Source organism: Myotis nattereri, assembly GCF_964212035.1.
Source record: "Myotis nattereri genome assembly, chromosome: 3".
Classification (NCBI taxonomy): Eukaryota; Metazoa; Chordata; class Mammalia; order Chiroptera; family Vespertilionidae; genus Myotis; species Myotis nattereri.
The window spans coordinates 156182782-156204657 of NC_138077.1; the positions used below are offsets into that span (position 1 = coordinate 156182782).

Consider the following 21876-nt stretch of genomic DNA (forward strand, 5'->3'; position numbering starts at 1 on the left):
AATAATAAAAAAATAGATACATTAAAATAAGAATAAAATGAAAAAAATCCTTATGGAAAATCTTTATTTCAATTGAGTTCACTGGGAAACAGTAAGGCATTATTTTAAATCTGCTGTTAAATGTTAAAGTGTATTTGTTATATCAGGATTCAAATACTCAGCATTTTAGACCTAACAGGTTTAAGCAAACAAAAAAAAAAAAACCTGTCAGTTTTTAAAGACGGTTCCACCTTACCGTTCCTGCTGTTCTGTTTGACAGTGTTTGCAGAGAGCTGGATTGAGCTGCCTGCTCCTTTGATGCCCAGAGGAAATTTGAAGTCCTGAACCTGTCCTTCTGTACTGAGAACTGCAACTTCCAGGACTGCGTGAGGCAAAGGAATAGAGGAGGAGGAGTAAGGGGGCATTCTTTAAACTACAAAGAGCAAATGATAATTCCATGAAAACCACTGTTTCTTTTTATCTACTTACAAAACTTTACTGTTAGAGCTCAACAAAATATGAACCAAATTACTCTAAGAAGTTCTTATGCCTTGACTACTCTGAAAAATTTCATATAATCATTTTGATGTATTTCATATATTTCATATAAGCATTTTCTTTTAGGTTTATATTTTTTGTCATGAATTAATTCCAGACTTTTAGCCTATGAATAGTATATGAATTCATAATACAAAACGTTCAGTGTCTTATTTAAATGATTAAACAAAAGTATATCAAAATGATACCTGGGCTCTTCATGTTAAGTACCTTTTCAATGGTTATTTGCTTGCCAAGGGTAAAACCATGAAGTATAAATTTGAATGTCTTTATTGTATGTATACATCTATTTACATGTATAAGATATGTTTTAATACAGAAGACTCCACAGGTCAGTTTTGCAGTAATAGATTTTTCTCTAATTTCTAAAAGTGGTAAGACCAGCTAAGTTTACTTATGAGAAAATGCCTAGCATGATATTAAAACTCCCCATTAATTTTCACTAGTAACTATCAATCTGTACATATTTAAGCTGGTCAAAATAGGCCCTATGTGTCAAATCTGGCCTGCTATCTGCTTTTGGAAATAAAGTTTTATTGGAACACGGCCTACTTACATATTGTCTTATGGCTGCTTTGGTGCTACAATGCGTTAAATATTTGCAACTTAGACCACATGGACTGAAAAGCCTAAAATATATATACTATTTGGGCTTTCACAGTAAAAGTTTGCCAACTAAGGATAACACATACTCTAAATAATTCAATAAATAAATAAAGTTCATATATATTTTTCCTAAGTACACCCTCTCTAACAGTGTATATCCTTGCATAGCTATTTCTATACTTGGATACCAGGGAAACACGTATGTACACATACACACATACAATGATGCATTTACTCCCTTTCTTTTTACAAAATGGGCTTATGCCATTATAGAGTAACTCTTGAATACTATTTTTTTTACTTTTTATCCGTCACACCTTTGTTTTGTAAAATACATATAGATTTATTTATAAGTATAAAATTATAATGCTGGGAGATTTTTATAAGCTACCAGACCACATGTCAAGCATCTAAAATACAAGTTTATAATGAGAGTCATATAACTCCTAGAAGTCTATCAGCTTAGGAGATTGGCTGATATACTTATTTTATTGATCCATGCTTAGAAAGATTAAGCTGATGAGCAGGTGAATGATCTCTCCTCGGATCAGATCCCATGTGTGCGGGTAGGGGGTTAAGGGGGAAAGAAGAGTGACAAAAATATGCATCTAATATATACCTCTCTTTTCCTTTCACTGAAAGGCACTCAATTATTCTCAAAACAAGATGGAAGACAGGATGAAAAAAGGAAATAATCTTGAGTTTCATGAAATGTTCCAAATACAGATATATATGCACAAAGAGTTAATTTCATTCAACAAATATTTACTTATTAGAGTTTAAAAATTACATCTATTAAATATATAGATGCAAAAGTATTTAGTAAGTTTATACATACTTTAAGTACAACATCCTGAACAAACTGAGTTTAACTCAAAAAGTCTTCCAGAAATCAATGCATTAGAAAATATATTAATGGCCCGACTGGAGGGGCTCAGTGGTTGAGAGCATCGACCTATGAACCAGGAGGTCATGGTTGGATTCTTAGGCAGGGCACATGTCCAGGTTGCGGGCTCGAACCCCAGTGGGGGACATGCCAGAGGCAGCCAATCAGTGATTCACTCCATTAATGTTTCTATATCTCTCTCCCTCGCCGTTCCTCTCTGAAATCAATAAAAATATATGTAAAAAAAGAAAATATAGTAATGTAATTTACTAAATTAAGATAAAGCAGAAAGAATTAAACAAATTCCAATACTCATTCAATATAAGAAATCTTTACAAAAATAACAGGAATAAAATAATTTCTTGCTCAGATAAAGGTTTTGGTATCAGAAAAAGGGTACCTTTTTAAACTTAGAGCAAACAAAGGTGAAAAGCTCTGGAAGCATTCCTTTTAAAGTCAGGATGATCCCTATCACAGGTTTTATTTAGCACTGTACTAAAAGAAGAGCTAATGCAGCAATTCAAGAAAAACAAAAGCTACAAAGACTGGAAGAAAAAAGCAAACTGTTACTGTTTACAGAAAATATAATTAACAACATAGTAATCTTGAGGGAGACTCCATATACTCTGAGAAAGTAAAAGAATTTGGCAAGGCTGTACAGCCAGCAAAATTAACTGTGGTCCTATAGACTAAGCAACAATTAGAATATGTAATTTTAGAAGAATTAAAGTTAATAAAATTTTATTTTAATTACAATAAAAATAAATAGTGTAGTTCCCAAGGACTAAACCTAATAAGAGAAAAGTACAAGATATTAATGGGAAAAACACAGAACTTTATTAAAAGATCTAATAACAAATGAAAGATTTTTTATGGTCTTACTTGGGAGAACACAATAAATTTGTGACACTTCTTTTAAAATCTATCTATAAACTCAGTCTAATTCTAATAAAAATTCCAACAAGATTTTTTTGAGTAGCAATAACTTGACAATATGATTTTAAATTTCACGTGGGGGAGCCATGCCAAAAGCAGGCAAGGCAATTAATTCTTCACAGAACAGAACTGAAAGAACTCACCAGATAGTAATATTATTGAAACAAAACCAAAGCAACGCCTAACACATACTCCTAACATGTACATAAACTTGATATATGACTGAGATATCATTACAAACCAATCGGGAAAGGAATGGATTCTGCAACTACAAATACAAGTATTGAACAACTGATTATCCATATGGAGAACATAACCAAATTAGTTACCTCCTACATACATAAACAAAAGTTAACTTTAGGTGGATTAAAAGCATAATTGTAAAAAAGGAAAATATTATGATTTCCAAAGAAAACACAAGATCTTTATAACTGTAGAGAAGATTTTCTTGAGCAAAACACCAAAAAAGAAAATACTTCTTAAAAAGATATCAGAAGCACGGCCCTAAAAGAATAGATAATAAATTTTACTTCATTATTCTGTAAAACAAAAGAAATCATAAACAAAGTAAAAAAGAGAAGGCATCAATAAAAAATAAATATTTGCAAACTATATAATTCTCAAAGAATTAGTGTTCAGAATGTATTATCCACAGAGAAAAAGGTATACAGGAAAAAGTTGTCGACAACAAATTTACTGGAGAGAAAACAAAAAAACAACAACAATAAATGCAGAAAGTAGTCAAAGAACTGCAAATTAAAACAATAATGTGATCAAGTCAAACCTATTAAAATGACAAAGTTTATGTCAATAATATAGTGTTAACAAAGACAGTGGCTGGGAATAATGGTATTACAGGTGAGAATGTAAAATGGCAAAACTATATTGGAAAGCAATTTGACAGTATTTAGTAAAGTTGAAGATGGGCATGCTCTAAGACTCAAAAATTCTATTTCTAAGTGTGTATGTACATATATATCTGGAAGGCATACATATGAACAAGAAGACACAAAAACTTTCACTGAAGTTTTCTTACAGTACTAGGAAAAACACATAAGCCACTGAAGTACCTATCACTGGCACAATTAAGTAATAGTGAAGTCTTCTTATATCAGATGAATGCACTAGAGATGCATGTATTAACATACATAAACATGAAAATTATCATAGTAGAGAAAAATTACTCAATTACATTTGTAGTGTGAAATCTTAACTTGAAAAACAAAAAGTAACTGTTAAATGTACATTTCCCATAGAGCAAAAAATTTTTTTAAAAAGCTTACCAATGTTAACAAGTAATTTAAAGATGATGGTTACTTCATTCTTGATCTGATCAAGAAGGAGGAGACCCAGGATTGTTTATAATATTATCTACTTCTGTATGCTTGAAATAATATATGCTTTGTTCAATAGATCTCCTGAAATTGAATCCACTTGATTCATAGGAGAGCCTCACTCACAACCAATGCTGTAGATAGGATTTTAATATATTTCTCTGTCCTATTTTTATAATTCATCACAGAGTATTTACTGGGATGAGAGGAGAAGGGGAGTAAAGTGAGAGAGCATACAGGGAGAACTACTGCTTCTGCCAGGAGACCCATCACATTGTAGGCTCCATCACCCTGAGTCCCAGGGTGAACATAACTTGGAGCCCACAGATGACAGGGAGCAGCACCAAAGCCCAGCCTGCAATGGTGACACAGCATGATGGGTATAATCCCTTTTGTTGTGAGCTGCTGTGACTTTGGGGGTTTTGTTACTGCAATGTAACTAAGCTTACACTGACATAAAATCATGCAGGCTGCTAAGCCCATTGGAGAATAAATGATTAATAGTAAATGTTATAATGGGTGAATTAGGCTGATAATACTCAAACACCTAATCGATGGCAAGATACAAAGACAAGCAAACATGTGCCTCTTGAATAGGATGCAATAGAAAGTTCTGGGGTAGAGGGGGAAGATAAGACTTACATCTGACCTGATCAAGCCTCCTGATATAATTTTCAGTATATATCATTCAGTATATATATCACCCCCTAACCACTCCCCTGATCAAGCCTCCTGATATAATTTTCAGTATATATCATTCATGATAAAATGATATCATAGGATGAAATAAGCCAAGTCCAGAATGTGGGATATTCTACAGAACAAATTATCTGGTCAGTTTCTTCAACAAAAATGAAAATGGTTTTAAAAAATAACTGTATGGATAAATGGCTTTTAATTAAAAGAGACTAAATCATTGTATCAATTAAATGTCTGACATGAACTTTTCTGAATCCTGGTTTAAAAAATTAAGTTATTAAGTAGTAACAAATTTATATGACTCAAGTAAATTTAAGCACATGTTTGTTATCTTTTGAAGCTATTTTTGTTAAATTTTAAAGTATGAAAATGACATTGTGTTTTCTTGGAAAAAAGTATAGGATATTTACCAAAGTATTTAAAGTAATAATAATATGATGTTAAGATTTGCTTTAAAATAATAACAATGACAAGAATAAGTGAAACAGGATTAGCTTAGAGTTGAATAAAAAACTGCTTCTCTCAAGATATCATTAAGAAAATTCTTTTAAAATCACATACTGAGGGAAAACATTCAGAGTACATACACTTGACAAAAGATTTGTATCAAGAATATATAAAGAATCTTTGTAACTTATTACTACGAAGACCAATGATCTAATTAAAAATGAGCAAAATACATGAACAGACACTTCACAAAAAGACATATGAGAGGCCAATAAGCGCACTTGAAAAGTTGAACAGTTATCAATAAAATGTAACTTAGCAATCATACAAATGCAAAATAAAACCAAAATGAAATGCTACTAGACTAAACTTAAAAAGACATTTGAGAAGACAATCCTAAATGTTGGTGAAAATGTGGAGCAACTGGAACACTCATTGCTGTTAAGAGTAAAAAATGGTACAATTTCTTGGGGAAAAGAACAGCTTTAATAAAATTGCAGTCAAAAAGTGGAAATGACCTAAATGTCTAACAAATGAGTTAATATACAACTAGTGGTATGTCCTTATAATTAAACTAGAGGCCCAGTGCACGAAATTCGTGCACTGTGTGTGTGTGGGGGGAGGGGGTGTGGGGGGGAGGTATTGTCCCTCAGCCCAGCCTGCACCCTCTCCAATCTGGGACCCCTTGAGGATGCCCGACTGCCCATTTAGGCGGGATCCCAGTGTGATCAGGCCAAACGGGCAGTCGGACATCCCTCTCACAATCCAAGACTGCTAGCTCCCAACCACTCACCTGTCTGATCACCCCCTAACCACTCCCCTGCCAGCCTGATCAAAACCTAACTGCTCCCCTGCTGGCCCCATCGCCCCAACTGCCCTCCCCTGCTGGTCTGATGGCCCACAACTGCCCTCCCCTGCAGGCCATCTTGTGGCAGCCATCTTGTGTCCACATGGGGGCGGCCATCTTGTGTGTTGGAGTGATGGTCAATTTGCATACTGGTCATTACTAATTAACATATCAGGGCTAATTAGCATATCCCTCTCTTATTGTGTTGGAGTGATGGTCAATTTGCATGCCAGCCATGACTAATTAGCATATCCAGTCTTGACTGTGAGGGCATCATGACCAATTTGAATATTACCCTTTTATTAGTATAGATACTCCTCGGCAATGAAAAGGATGAAATGACTGATGCTCACACCAACATGGGTGAATCTCAAAAACATTATTCCGCATAAAAGATCAAAATCATATATTATATGATTCCTTTAAACTAAAAGTCCAGAAAAAGCAAAACTATAGTGACAGAAAACAGATCAGTGGTTGCCTGGAGCTGGGGATACCAGGAGACTGACTGGAAAAGAGCATAAAGAACCCTTTTAGGTTGGTAGAAATGCTGACTATGCTGTTAGTTTGGTGGATGTACATTTGTCAAAACTCATCAAACTGTACAGCTGTTCTTACTGTATATAAGATAAGGTATACCTGAAAGCTGGCTTTTAAAAGCTACACCAGATATAATTATGGCATTTTTATAAAGTCATACGTAAGGGTGAACCATACAACAAAGTAAATTAAGGGCTGAAGGAGAAATCACTAAGGAGAAAAAACAAATTGCTCTAATAACCAAAGACTTCGTAACCATATTCTAAATTTAGGTGAGAGCATCCAGAGAGTGAGGACATAAAAGGGTAACGGGCCACTTCAGTCCTCTGTCTAAAATGAGAATAAGTTGAACGTGTTCCTCATACTAACTCATGTATAATATTTGTCACAAAATTCTTTTATCTCAGAAATAAAAAGACATACTATATTAGAATATGTAAAATGACTTTCACAGTGATAATTACTTGGGACTTGGGAGATATATATATACACACACACACACACACACACACACACACACACACACACAGTAAGTTCAGGGCATTGTTTTTGAAAAGTCAAACATTACATTACATTCTATAAGAATCTCCACCCATAATGTTCCTTTTTAAATAAAAACAATTTTTTAAGTATAAAACATACTCCTTTAGAACTCTAAAAAATACAGGTATTGGGAAAAATATATTCCTAAACACTTAAATCTTCAGACTATGTCTCAAATTGAGATAAAACTATCTGGGACATATAATAAGAGTTATCTGCATTATTCGAGGCTAATGGGAGCACAGACTATCAACCTGACCTGTCAGATTTTCTGGCACTCTTGGGAGGAGCATAAGAAGGAAATTTTAGTTTTGGGTTTTTTTCTTTTTGTTTTAAATATTGCTTTTAGAAGACTCAGAAAAAAACAAACCGAGGTCATAACATTTTCCATGACTCATCCTCTAAGATGATAAAGTCTATACTCCTTTCTCCTTACAAGTACATCACTGGAAACATTTGAGAAGACTCGTTTAAGGTATATCTTAGGAATTTCATTAGACTAGTAAATAAATTAACCTTAGAAATAATAAAAGCTTTAGAGAGGGGAGCTTTCTTCACTCTGTATTATTACTAAGGCTATGGTAGGTACCATTTTCCTTATGACTGGTCTCCCAGATCATGTCAGGCCAAATTATTTTGATTTCATTTAATTTGAAGTTACTGAGTTGTTTATCACTCTAAAACCTCACAGTAAATAAAAACATGATTTTAATAATACTTTATTTCTCTCTAGAAATTCATTTATTTAAATCAATTTAAAGTTTTGAATTTAAATCCAAGTATCACAATCTGATTAATGCCTATTTCTTCTATATACTTTACACTTCTACATTTTCTAATATAAAGTCCCATGATTTAGGCAGACACAATTAGGTAACGAGATATGGCATCCCAGATAGCAAAACTTCATTCAATATCCACTGCTCCAGATATATACTCCTTTGGTGAAAGATTAGTCATGATCCCTTCTGGGGTTTTTTTATATTTATGCTTGGAAAACTTCTTTATTTACTAAGGGATACTATAAAACTTTATCTAAGCTCAAACTCACTGAATGAGCAACACTTCTAAATCAGTCAAACCTAAATTTATGTTACTGTACTTCTTTCAAGTATCACAAGTTAATCCCTGCCTCTTGTTGCCAGCCTTCAAATTCTAAAGCATGCTTCAAACTATCGGCAGCTATTTTGCAATCTATGAAGCATGGATATTCTACTGTATGGAAGATGTAGCTCACTGATCACATTTTCACCTGAAGGCAGTTGTGATTAATATAAACATTTGGCTCACACTGTTTGCCTAAAATATTTGACTGGGATAACACATTCCAGAAAGTAATTTAAATTCATTAGGAGCATAATATATGAAATGGAAAAGCGTTTGCCACAGTTCCACAGCAAGCACTTCCATTACTTAAGCAATCCATATTCAGGCATTTAAGTACTCTAACACATTTTTCCTTTAATGATTTTTCAGTGGGGAATAAATACCACACACACACACGACACCAACTTTTAAGAGATACAGGAAAGGTGTTGGCTTCTGAATTAAGTTTATGAAATGTGATCAATAATATCTCTTGTTAACAGACAAAAATATTTCCACAGAAGAGACGCTGGCCACTGGGAAATAACAGATTCAGAATGGAAACATCATTATCTTAAACATCTACCTTCTAAATCAAAGATTAAGCCTGACAGCAGGTTCACTTACCAATATTTTCGGTGGGCATTGAGACTCTGGTTGGTTCTACCAGATTGTCAGCCAGGACAAAAGCCCCTTCTTCCAACGTATCCAGTAACATCGTTGCAGTATGTGCTTGTTCAGAAGAATTCATGTGTTTCCACGATTCCAAAGCTTCAGGTTTCAGAAGGTTGTCCACTGTGTCAACAATTGCCTGCATCCATTAGAAAACCATCATTCGTTTGGACTGCTTGTAGTACCAAGGTGATTTTTCAAGCACTGACTAGTGACAATTGTAATATTTATCTGTCGTGATGATTTACTCTAATTTCAAGATGGACAACATATATCTGGTCAACTTGTAACATATCTGACTATTTCAGAATAGGACTGACTGAGGATTAGTAGACTACTATTTGATCATAAAGAGTACGTGTAAAAAGATGGCTTTTCTGTTTATCTAATCATCTCAGTTGTTGAAAAGAAATAGAGTCAGCTCTTAGCCTGAGGTATTCCTCTTACATGCATAGCCACTCCTACTTATAACCTCAAGGCTGGAATGTTCTAAAGAGCAAACACTGATGCCTCTGGAGTAGCCTAATAGTTATGCTTGGAAAGTAATACATATTATTTTTTGGAACATGAACTCAAATTTAATAACTAAAATTGTGCCTTATAACAATATCTGTTTGTTACCACTGGGACAAAAAAACAAGATGATTTCAAGTTCTGTAAATTATCTGTGAACATAATTCACTCTTCTAATTCCCTGTCCAGCTAAAAAAAACAACAACACAAAAACACTTGAGAGTATACCTTAATTCATAAACAAGGATCTGTTTCGGATGGAATCAATAAAGCAATCAAAATATGTAAAGCCTATACTAATAATATAATGGCAACAGAAAGGCAGAATAAATCCTTCATAAGCATCCAAGTTGTAAATATGCACATATGTAGGTTTCATTTATTGTTACGCAAAATAACATTAAATAAAAATATAACCCAGTCAGTTAAGCAACTGAAGGCGGGCTTTTGTACTGATAGTTCCTGTAGCACTACACTAACTATAGCTTGGGTAGCTGAAATCAGTAAGTTTATTTATTCTACCCCATTTACCTAGTCCTAATGTGTCATTAGGCCATATCGAAACTGTTTTGATTTACTGGCAATCACAGATGGAAAAAGAACGTAGATTGTACAAAGAACACCACCAAAAACTGCTAGTTTGAGGTGCTGTCTTAAAATGAGCAGGGGGAAATGTTGTTTGAGGCTACTGTCAGAGCAAGATTAATTAGCTTAATCCGTCTTAATATCCTCGTTCTGTCTGCCTTGTGAGCCACCACAACCTTCCTGGCAGGTGAAGATACTTCCAAGGGACGTCAAAGGCTTTTTTCTTTCTCTAATGGAAGATAGAATACTCAAAATGCTCACATTGATATTGCTGCAGCCATTAACTAGAGTGGAACAGAAATTGGTCTGCTGAGGCCAGATTCATTAGTCACCAGAAATACAGACTGAAGCCTCTAATCTAAGTTACAAATGAATCCTCTGTTACAAAGCAGGAAATCGCTTCATTTGCATAGTGTAAGTCGGCTTCTGATTGGTAATTTAAGGAGTTTTATTAGTCTTATCTGAACAGAGAAAAGTCATTTGTGACGTGCTGAAAATGACACTGGTCAGAAATTAAGGCCATGCTGAAATTTACTATGTATACACTGATGGCATGACTTTATGAATCTGAAACACTCCTTATTTATTACCATTAGTACTTTTCTCATGGAATTAAAATGATCATTAGTCTCATCCTATTCCTGAAGTAGTCTCTCCCTGCCAAAGAAAAAAAGCTATTCTCTTCCCACTGAAATGTATGTCCTGGGCAACATCCCAATTATTACAGTTCACACATTAACTAATAACTTTAAGGTGAACTGAAACTTCCGTATGACAAATTCTATACTCTTTAGCAGTTATTTCTTTGTCCCGGTTAAAAAGGCTAAAGAGGGGCTTTCAGAATATTACTACCTGAAAACAGACTTTCCCACCACCTTTTCTTACAAAGTTCAAAGATCTTTATAAGAAACTTAGTAAGTTTATTAATAACAAGTCTACTAGTAACTTGTGGGATGCCATCCTTATTTTCTAGATCTTGACAAAAAATAGAAGCCACAGTTTGCGAATAACCTCTGTTCTACAAAACTTCTAAGTTCTTTGTTGTGTTGTCACATATGTAAGAATTAGGTTTGATTTATTAGTAATATGGTCCTTAGATGAGCAAGATTAGAAAGTCACTCCCACCCCCCAAAAAAAGAACACTTAAAATTCAAAATGAAACCAAAATGCAATATGGCATTATTATTTTGACCTATCACAAAGAACTAGCATGGCATAATTCTACTGTTAGCCTCACTCAGAATTTTTCCTATTACTTGGATTTGCCCGGGAGAAAAACTGGCTGGAACAGACAAGGATTCTCAGTCAAATGGTGGCTTTCTGTTCAGATCAGCCTGAGAAATACCAACATATAACAAATGTCGATAGCACAGTCACATTATTCATATATCATTTCTAGTAACCCTTCCCGATATCAACTTGGTTCTAGATATGACTCTGAAAAATTTCAGGACACAGCCTATTTTATTTAAGAGTATACCACAGATAAGAAAGCAGTGACTTTTTCATGCACATACATTATGACTATACAGTCTTTGATAGGATAAACTGCCAAGACTATATCATAGCTGTGTTACTACGCAAGTTGTTTTTTAATCCACAGGGATGACAGCCGAAAACAAGGAGACTATATAATTAGTTTCCAATTCAGAGGGTATTTCATTAAAATTCTTGTACATTTGGATAAACTGGAAAAACAGCAAAAATTATAAAAAATTATTTGCTTATTCTGAGAGTAATATACCTGTGAGAAGCCAACATTTGTACAGCTGATATGGGGCACATTATATAATTATCAAAGACTGAAATACATTGGATCATGCAGCAAGATGATAAAGCGTGGCAGGTAGCTGAAGGAGGGAGAAAGCAGGGTGACAGCACAGGAGAGATACCTTAAGGTAAGCCCTGCATGTCTTCTCTCGTTTTTGGAGCTTTTTAGTAAAAGAAAAGAAAATCACAGGTTAGATTTTAACTGTTGAAAACGAGGAAAGAAGAAATCCTCAAAAATTTAACTGGCGCTCCTGAGCTCAGATTTTATTGGCACCGGAGACTTCTGGATTCCGTGGGTCTGCGCTGACTGCCAAAATTGTGCACTTACAGGTTTTAACTGTAAGTTACTAAGTACACTAATCCAAAGTATCCTGATAAAACTAGAGACAAAATATGTGGTCAAAAGAAAAAAAATGACTATTTTTTCCACCCTATTAAAACCATGTTAGCCACAGATTGTGGATTCATATGAATCTCATCGAAACACTTATTTTATAGTATGGTTAAAATAACCATTACATTTTTGGCATGCTATGAAAAATTAATAGTACTATTACACTTTACTCCTAGAGAGGGAAAACTTGTTCTTCTTCCCAAAACCTGCCACTAAGAATAGTATTTCAGTGGCTAACATTCCTCTTCCTGTCACAATTGGGTTGCAACCCTAAGAGTATACAAAGTATGTGTTCTAGAACACAGTCTCTACACAGAATCTCTCCGAGTGCACTGAATGCATTCTAAAGTGAGACTACTGACCAGAAACAGGCAGGTGAAGTTTGCCAACAGCTAAGGTCACCCCTCAGATAATTAACTTTTTATTGTTGTTATTACTGCTCCTTTCGCAACTATCATTCTTCCTCAGGACATGAACCAGAGAAGTTTCATTTTTAAGTATATGTCCAAGGGGCAAGAAGTTTGGCAGTCAACTGCTATTAGGATCCAGAGCTGCCATACACAATGCCTAACTGAACAGAACAGAAAATGCCTACTTACCTTGTTATAACTCCGTCCAGCTGAATCTTTTTCACTAGGTTTCAGTTCCTGCAGCTGTGCATCAAGAATGTCCACCAACTGCTCCATCAATCTCACTGAAGAACTCACATCCCCAGCAAACACCGGCCCTTTGGTATGTTTAGCCAGTTCATTGGCAAGACTAGCGGCGTTTTCTCCACTTCTAATCTGAAACGCCAATTTATAGTATCTCAGTAAGATTTCTTGTTCTGTTCGTGGCTTCTTGTTCTTCTCCTGAGTATCTTTGTTGTGGTGAAAAACTTACTTACAAATGTGTCAAAATCTGCAACTAATTGAGAGCAATAACGTTCTCTTTATTTCAGATGATGAAAGGTTCTTAGATCCCCAGCACACAAAAGAAATTCTTAACCAGACATTTAAAAGAAACAAAAGGAGGGAGGTTGGGGGTGGGGGTGGGGGAAGAAAACCAGAAATCCTTTGCAAAAGTTTCAGATAGCTCTCTCATTTCACTGCAACCATTTTAAACTGTTATTTCAGAATCATTTATTTATCCCAATGATCCAGAAATTTAAATCAGAACATAATCAGTAGGACACTGAGGGTTATTATCTACTGCTTGCACTTCACAAAGGTAGATGGGAAAGGAGAAACTAAAATGTTACTGTATTCCACTATAATGTAAAATATTTTTACTTATATTCTACTGTAAATATTTTTACTCATTCTATCATAATCATCTGTGATATAAACATCTGCTCACATTCTGTGGATTCAGTTGCAAACATAATAATATTTGATTTATTAGGCCAATGCACTATTTGTCTTACAAACATCAAAAGGAGCAGAACTAACTAAATATGATTGAAATTAAGCAAGTATGTACTCATTAAAAAGCTTAACAAAGAAAACAGCATGCCTCAAAACATATGTAACTTTGAATAAATAGTTTACAGACAGAGCTATGCATAATTTTTTTTTTTTTTTACTTTTATACTGAACAAAGAGTCATGAAGCTGGTTTTAGCATACAAAGCTAAGTTATTTATGTTAGATGTTAAAGCCCTTAATCACCAATATGTATCATATTAAAAGGTTCCAACCAACCTTCTGAGCCAGCTGATTCACCCAGTGTGAGGTACAGTTGCTAAGATCAGGGCCCTTAGGGTTCCATGTTCCAGTGGAAGCCATGCAGAGATACGAGGCAGTTCCTATAGCAGATGTAGAAAACAACAGTGAAATTGAAACCATTTTTCTGCATGCATTCGGGAAATCAGCTATGATGATCCTACCCTGCATGCTCAATGTTGAATAAATGCTAATGGAAGGAGTTGACAATAATTGACAAAAAAAAGTAGGGTAAAATGCGGTCTATAAACAGTAAATATAAAGTCAGCATAGAAATATCAGACATTTCCAACAAACAACAGAAAGCCCTTGATTTTCTTGGGACTCATCCAAAATGATACTTGTAATGAAAAAGGCAGCTGTAAGGAATGGAATGCTCACTAGGATCCATGGGCAAAGATCTCAGGCTTGACCTAAAACTTTAAGAGGGAGAGGTAATTAAGGATCTGACCTTCAATGATTTTTTTTTACAGTTGTCTACAGATGCTGTATTACTAAAGGAACAAGAATAATAACGTTTGCTACTGTAAATATATCCTTCCTCAAGTAAAAATCACTTCAGTGCGATTCAGAATCTACCTAAAGTAAAATTTTAAATGTATTTATAACATTTTACAGGAAATACCTCTTGTTCCCTTGGGACATGGCCGTTCAACCATCGCTCCCCTGTGGGTCTGAGGCCACCATATCCCCCTGGCATCTAATGCTTCGCAGAATCTCTCTGGCAGGGGAAAAATATTTGTTACAGGAGGAATTTTGGTTGTAGAAACTGCTGGAGGTGGTTTTGTCCCTTTGCTTCCTTCCTGGGATCCAGCTACAGTTGTGCTCATGGGGCCTTTCGGTGAAGTAGTGCTTGTGGTTGATACTGTGGTTTTGAACAGCTCAGCTGAAGAAGTTATTGTCACAGCTGTGGTAGGCACTATGGAAAAAAGATGAGCATGTTAATCTCAAACACGCACATTCACATACAGGCACACATGTGTGTACACATGCACTCACAAAAGCCCACTCACCTAACTACCCAAAGACCAACAAGATGAGCATTATTGAGAACATCAGCAGTAGGGAAGAAAAATAAACCTTTTCAATTATTCCAATTTATTCATATTGTTGGCTAAGTGGACGCAGTTTAGGCCTTATGATAGATTTTACTGTATGACTCTAATTGTGTTAGGTTTACTTCTCAATGAAATATTTGACAATATAGCTTAAGTATAATTTCATCATATATCATGTAACAGGAAACGGACAGTTTTATATAAAGTTTCAAAGTGCAAATGCACTGACTACTAAATAACTTAGAAAAAGTGTTTTCTTGTATAAATCCATACTCTATAAAACAATCAAATTCAGAGTGTCAACAAAAGGCTGACCAATTACATATAAATCGGACAACAGAAAATTTAGTCACCCACTCTGCATCTTGCAGGAACATAAATATGGTGACATCTTTCTACCCAGCAGCCAATCTTGCTTGAGAGATTTCTGAGCATGCCTGATCAGACCCAAACAGAAGATAAGTTTGGTATGTGGCTGCTATTTTAGTAAGGAAACATCTAAAGCTTTAGGTCTTTACTTTTGAAAACATAGGTATGAAAAAACAACTAGTCTGTCAAGAGAAATGACATCTCTCATCAAGATAACAGGTTAGACCAATTCATGCCTAATTCAAAACCAAATGTCATTGCATTCCACTGTATCTTACTGACCGTTAACAGGAACTAAAGGAACGGACAGTTACACATTTAAAAGTAAAAATTTACAAAGAAGTTTTTAAAAGGATATTTTTTAATTCCAACATTACTTTCAGACTGTGAAATCTAGTAGGTTAAAAAATTAATGGAGCTTATGTGTCTTTCATTAACTACCATTTAAATGGGTTAAACAATAATAAAAAGTCTGTCAGTAAAACTTTAATACTATCTTTGAAATCTATTAGGTGATCACACTAAAATTTTATCAACATTTATAGTTACTGACTCTTATAAGGTTTTAAGATAATGCTTAAATTTAAATTGTTTAGAGTACAGCAAATTAAAACTATTTTTTCAAATAATCTTATAAAAATTAACTTATTTTATGCTTTATCTATACATAAGAAACAAACTAGAACATTAAAACTTATTAGAAAACTTATTATTACCTTGTTTAGTATTTTAAGCTCTGGTCAATAAATAGTTGTTTATACAATTCTGGTACTAGGGACAGAGTATGCTAAGTTTATCAGAAACACTTGTTTCCAGACCTTTAGCAGGGACAAATTTCCTGTTACCAAGAAGTTCACTACACACTTTCTATACCTTTTTTTCTCTTCTATAACAAGACAAACTTCTTTTAAACATATGCTTTGTTTCCAGGGCATAATGTATTGACCATGAGAGATGCCTGTGTACATTAGTCAAACATCAGCAGCGGCAGAAACCTATTCAAACCCGTCTATCTTTTTCTGCAAAGCACTTGCCTGGCATCTTGTTAAACCTCTGTAATTTTCTTTTGATTACAATGCAGCCAGGCTTTCAGTGCTTTCTCAATTAACATTTGTCAAAAGCCTTACGATCTTTTGCAGAAGTGTCAAATGACTGCTGCTGTATCCAATTTTAAAGGGGAGTGGAGAATCGGAGCAAAAAGAGAACAGGGAAGAGTAAAGTGGTTTCATGCTACACCATCTTACGTATCCTTCAACACTCTACTAATTAGGGCATATTTCATCACTGAAATACGTATCAACAATACTACAATTAGTGATCTGAAAGATTCATAACATCCGAGTGGAGGTAGGTAATAAAATGACCTCTATTAAAATATATGAAATTCCACGCAACATTCTATATCCTGTTTCCATGTGTCTTTTGATAATTTTCATACCTTTTTACTTTTTGTTCATCAAAAGAAGGTAGTTCAAAGGAAATCAACACATTATCAAAGGCAAATCACTAAAATATTGGGACATCGTGAAAATAACATGAAAGTAAACTTCAAGTGGCAAAAATTAAACCTTTTAGGAGGACTACTAAAATTTCTGGGATTTTTCAAGGACAAAGTTTAGCAACTTCAAGGAAAGTAGTTTTTTGTAAGGTTGAAGTTAGAAATGCTGAGGCATTTCTAAAGATGAATATTTCTTTCCACAGGTGAAGACAGGGCATCAGATAATGATAAAAGCTTACACTTATTCGGCATTTATGTACCAGACACTATGCTAATCAGCCTTCAAGGATCATCAGATCACTTCAGTTAATCCATACCACAACCCCAATGAAGTAGGACTATGATTATCTTCCTTTTAAAGATGTGGAAACTGAGCCATAGAGAAGTTTAAACAGTTTGTTCAAGGCCACTTGTCCATACCCTTAAATGTCATGATCTTAACTTTTCTAGGTAAAAGATTTTCACAGACGCTGGAAAAGCATGGCATCTGCCCTTATTTTGGAGCATGTACCTGACACTGTGCTCTGTGTAAATCTCTAAAAGAAGAAAATATGTGGGAAGGATAGTATAAGATACTGGAGCAATAGACTACAAAGTTTCATACTGAAATTCATGTGGCAAGAGGTTCAAAGCTCTAGAATAGCCTACAAATGATAGCAGAAAACAGGGCAAACTTCATGCCCAGCCGCTGCTGCAGAAACCTATTCAAACCTGTCTACCTAATCCAAACCCTAATATACAGAGCTTCATCCCAGTTATTAGGATGCCACAGCAAGACCCTGAACTGATGTAGCATTCTGCCTACTGTTATCATTTGAGAGACCTAGAAACGGTGCCAATAAAATGCTAATAAACATACTTAATAGGAACCCATGAAGACTTTGACAAGCACATATAGAATGGTTCAATGTATTACGGTGTTGTCTACTAAGGACTTGCTATTTATCACTGGCTTTTTCCTGCATGAAAAGATTTAAGGACAATACCCATTTAAGCGAAGGGGAGCATTTCCATCATCTAGGTCCAAGAACTAACCCATGATTCACTGTAGGAACTCCAGCTAGCGTGAGTCTATAGCCCGGTAAGGCAATACTAATGTATTCATTAAATTTACCCTATGTAATGTTTAAAAACAGTAGGCGTCTTTATTTGAGAGCATTCATTATCAGTGGGAAGATGTTTCAAGAAATATGCATTTTATGCTAAACACTTCCTAAAAAAATAATAAACCTAACTCTCTTGATAAAAATTTCCCCTCATATTACTGAAGTGTCGTACTTCATAATTAGAGTAATTATTCAAGAGCTGTCAAAACCCAAGACACAATATTTTTTCAATAACATTTAGGATATCAAATTTGCAGTCAGATTATGTAAATATAGATCAATTCAGATTAGGAAACAGAAAAGAGTTAAAATAAGACTGAAATGGGATTTTCCTAAGCCCACGTTAGGGAGGAGGAAGGTGAAAGGAAAAACAGACCTAGTTTAGGTAAATGGAGCAAATGAACTATGCAGAGATCACAGAAAGCTAAAACTCAAAGAAAAGAAAAAGAGGAAAGATTTATTCAAAACCATGATCACGACAAAGAAATAATATACGTGTACTGTGAGAAACAAAAGAGCTTGGATTTATAAATGGGAAAAAGTACTGAAGCTAATACACCATGAAGCAGTCCACAATGAAAAATGAAAGGAATGAATAATTTTGCAGCACAATGTATGCCTTGGTGACACACATCGTGGCAAATCCAGTACATAAGACTGAATTTCAGCCAAGCCAGTCAATCACTGCTTTATACGACAGGTAAAGACCTGATCTCTCATTGCTCTGTCCCATCCGTTTCTCGGATCTTGCTTCTGGAAAGCTGACAGTGGCTTATTGGTTTGACCTAAATTTATGGGCCAGAACAGTTCTGCAAGGCCCCATCCAGCTATCAGCACACATCTTGGATGAGAGAGACTGGAGGCTCTCTAAAAGCATATAAAGATAAATTATAAAAATAGAGACTAACAGAATATGATTCAAACAGCAGCAAGAAAAATGTAGGTCAGATAAAACTTTTTACCACTAAGGGTTTTTTAAAGGGCCAATATGAATTTTGACTTTCTGGAAATATTTAAGAATGGCTATTTTGGATAACAAAACACAGTTGTAGGAACACAGTTACCAAATGTGTCTAAGCTTCTCATTTTCAACGCTGGTAACTGCTCTTTCTAAAAAGTATCTAAATTATCAGACTTTTTCATCTGAAATGGATCAATATGTTCACTAGAATATAAGCCACATGTAAAAATAATATTACTCATCTTGTATTCACTGAGTATTTTTTGTGACAAGTAGACGGGGCAATCAATTAGTCTCTATTAACAATCCTTCAGGTGTTGCCTCATGATGAATTTACGTTTTTTAAAAATTTTCTTATTTTTCTAATGGAGAGAAGAGATTTACTACCACACAACACAAATGGAACAGCTCTGAGGGTAGTACAGGTTCCAAAAAAGGTTACCACAAGTATCAATACAATGCCAAATTTTGTCAATTCCTGACATTTGCCTTTTAAAAACCTATAGGATAAAGGGGAAGCATGGTCCGAGCTTTTAGGGGAAAAAAAAAAAAAGAAGATTTCATTGTAAAGCATGTGACAACAGTCATTAATGCTATCATTTTAAACCAAAATATTCTAGACATACATTAATTAGAGAAAAAGGGGCCTTGTACTAAGTCAATGTCATTTTTGCTCTTATGAATAAAAATCACATCACAAATTTTGTTGTTCTGTGACTCAAAAATTCAACTGCAAAATAAATAAATAAAAACACTGGTGGAGAAATTGAGACATCAAAGGGCACATAATAATTCAGGCATACAGTGCTCACAAGAACCTTTGCCATTAACAGCTTGTATTCCATTTATAATGTGAGCCAATGTGATGGGTAGCCCCTGCCTTTATACATAACTATTTGCATCAGTCTGTTACTGTAAGTATGATAGCAAATAGCCTGTAAGGAATATTTCTTGTTCCAGTTCCAACAATCATTGAATCAGACAGCCATTTGATGCAGATTTCAAAGCACTGTGACGCAAATCTTACCTTCTAGTACAAAAGACACCTTCACACAATTAACTGATGTCTCATTTAAACTGGTATTTGAAAAACTGATTCTCAGCAAACCTTATATCTTACTAGAGGCCTGGTGCACGACATACATGCACTGGGGGGAGGGGCGGGGAGGGGGTCCCTCAGTCTGGCCTGCACCCTCTCGCAGTCTGGGACCCCTTGGGGGATGTCCGCCTGCCGACTTAGGCCTGCTCCCCGGGCCTAAGCCGGCAGTTGGACAGCCCCTGAGGGGTCCTTAGCACTGCCACAGAGGTGAGAGAGGCTCCTGCCACCATTCTGTGCTTGCCAGCTGTGAGCCGGGGGGGGGGGGGGGGGGGGAAGTGCAGCTCCTGCATTGAGTGTCTGCCCCCTGGTGATCATAGCAACTGGTCATTACACAGTTTGGTCAATTTGCATATTAGTCTTTCATTATATAGGATATGAGGTCTGACTTTCCTAAACTAACAAACAAAGCCTTAAAGTTATTAATCTTTTTCCTACAAATCACTTGCATGTACAGAAATTCTCTGAACCAGCACTGCTGAAGTTAAAAATGTAAGTTAAATGTAGGACTGGATCTCAAGTTGGTGTTTCTACCAGGAATCAGGAACTTGGGCTTTAGCAAACACCACCATCCACTCAATATCATGAATCATATTGATATTTTGAATAGTATCAGTTTTGAAAGTGTAAGGACTATGTGTGCAATGTTATGTGTATATTAGTATATAATAATAAAAAGAGTATATGACAACAGCAAAAGTTAAACAATAAAAGACTATGACTTCTGTTTTTGAGGTTCTGATCCCATAACAATATTTAGAACTTAGTATATCCTAAACTATTTGGGGTCTATATGTAAGTATGTGGATGTATACTGCTTTAATAGAAGAAAAAATTATTCATTTCTGATCCACCTTGAAGAGTTTGATTTAATCACTCCAAAGAACAGTCTGGCTCCTAAAATTTTGAGGTTACTCAATAATGTGAGAATTCCAATTAACTCAGTAAACTGAAACATTAATTCAGAACTTTAATATACAAATATTGTTCAAATAGAAGACTCATAATTAGTGCAAGCTCTCTATAACTTTTATCATGAGGATGAGGTAATCTTGTTTTAATAAAATATTCATTTAATTCAACCTAAAAAATTGTTTCCCACAGAATTCAATTCACTTGATAAACTAAAGTATATTTCCCAAGATTTAGCTTTACTTCCTGAAGAATGAACCTCCACAAGGTTACCTGAAGGTAACACATAAAAATACTAGCAGATAACATCTTTATAAAATATCACCTGGAATCATGGAATGTTTTGTCCATGGTGACAGTTGAAGTCACAGAAATATTGACTTAAAACGATTCCTAATTTACCAGGAAATAAAAATGGATAATTTTTACATGATCTAGGAAGCTATTAGATGACTCCCTCTCCTGCACAAAGAGCAGACTTCAAAACACTCACTTATGCCTGGAGTTGTACATCAAGCCTCGCAATTCTCCTGGGGCTTCCTAACACTTATTCCCCTTACCCACTGGCGCCAAGAAGTTAAAAGGTCTGCACATAGATTGTAATCAATTCAGAAGTCAGGGAGGAAAAAAATAAAGCTAACAGGTTTGTTTGTAGCTGATATTATATTTTTAGCAGTGCCCAATGAGGCTACAATTTTCTGAAGCCAACATTTAAGTAAAGAAATTGGGGGGGGAGGGGAGTGAGGAGAAAGGATGGACTAAAATAAAACTAAAGTGTA

At 35.1% G+C, this 21876-nt stretch overlaps 1 protein-coding gene across 1 annotated transcript in view; it reads right to left on the minus strand.

Annotated features, from left to right (window-relative positions):
• ADGRL2 (adhesion G protein-coupled receptor L2) overlaps positions 1–21876 on the minus strand; it is a 190586-nt gene that overhangs the window by 30084 nt on the left and 138626 nt on the right. The window contains exons 6-11 of the mRNA XM_081086246.1: positions 14723–15016; positions 14077–14180; positions 12995–13180; positions 12124–12162; positions 9089–9272; positions 236–361 (exon numbers count right to left, since the gene is read on the minus strand). Coding sequence (XP_080942372.1) covers positions 236–361; positions 9089–9272; positions 12124–12162; positions 12995–13180; positions 14077–14180; positions 14723–15016 — 933 coding nt within the window. The remainder of the gene's footprint in view (positions 1–235; positions 362–9088; positions 9273–12123; positions 12163–12994; positions 13181–14076; positions 14181–14722; positions 15017–21876) is intronic.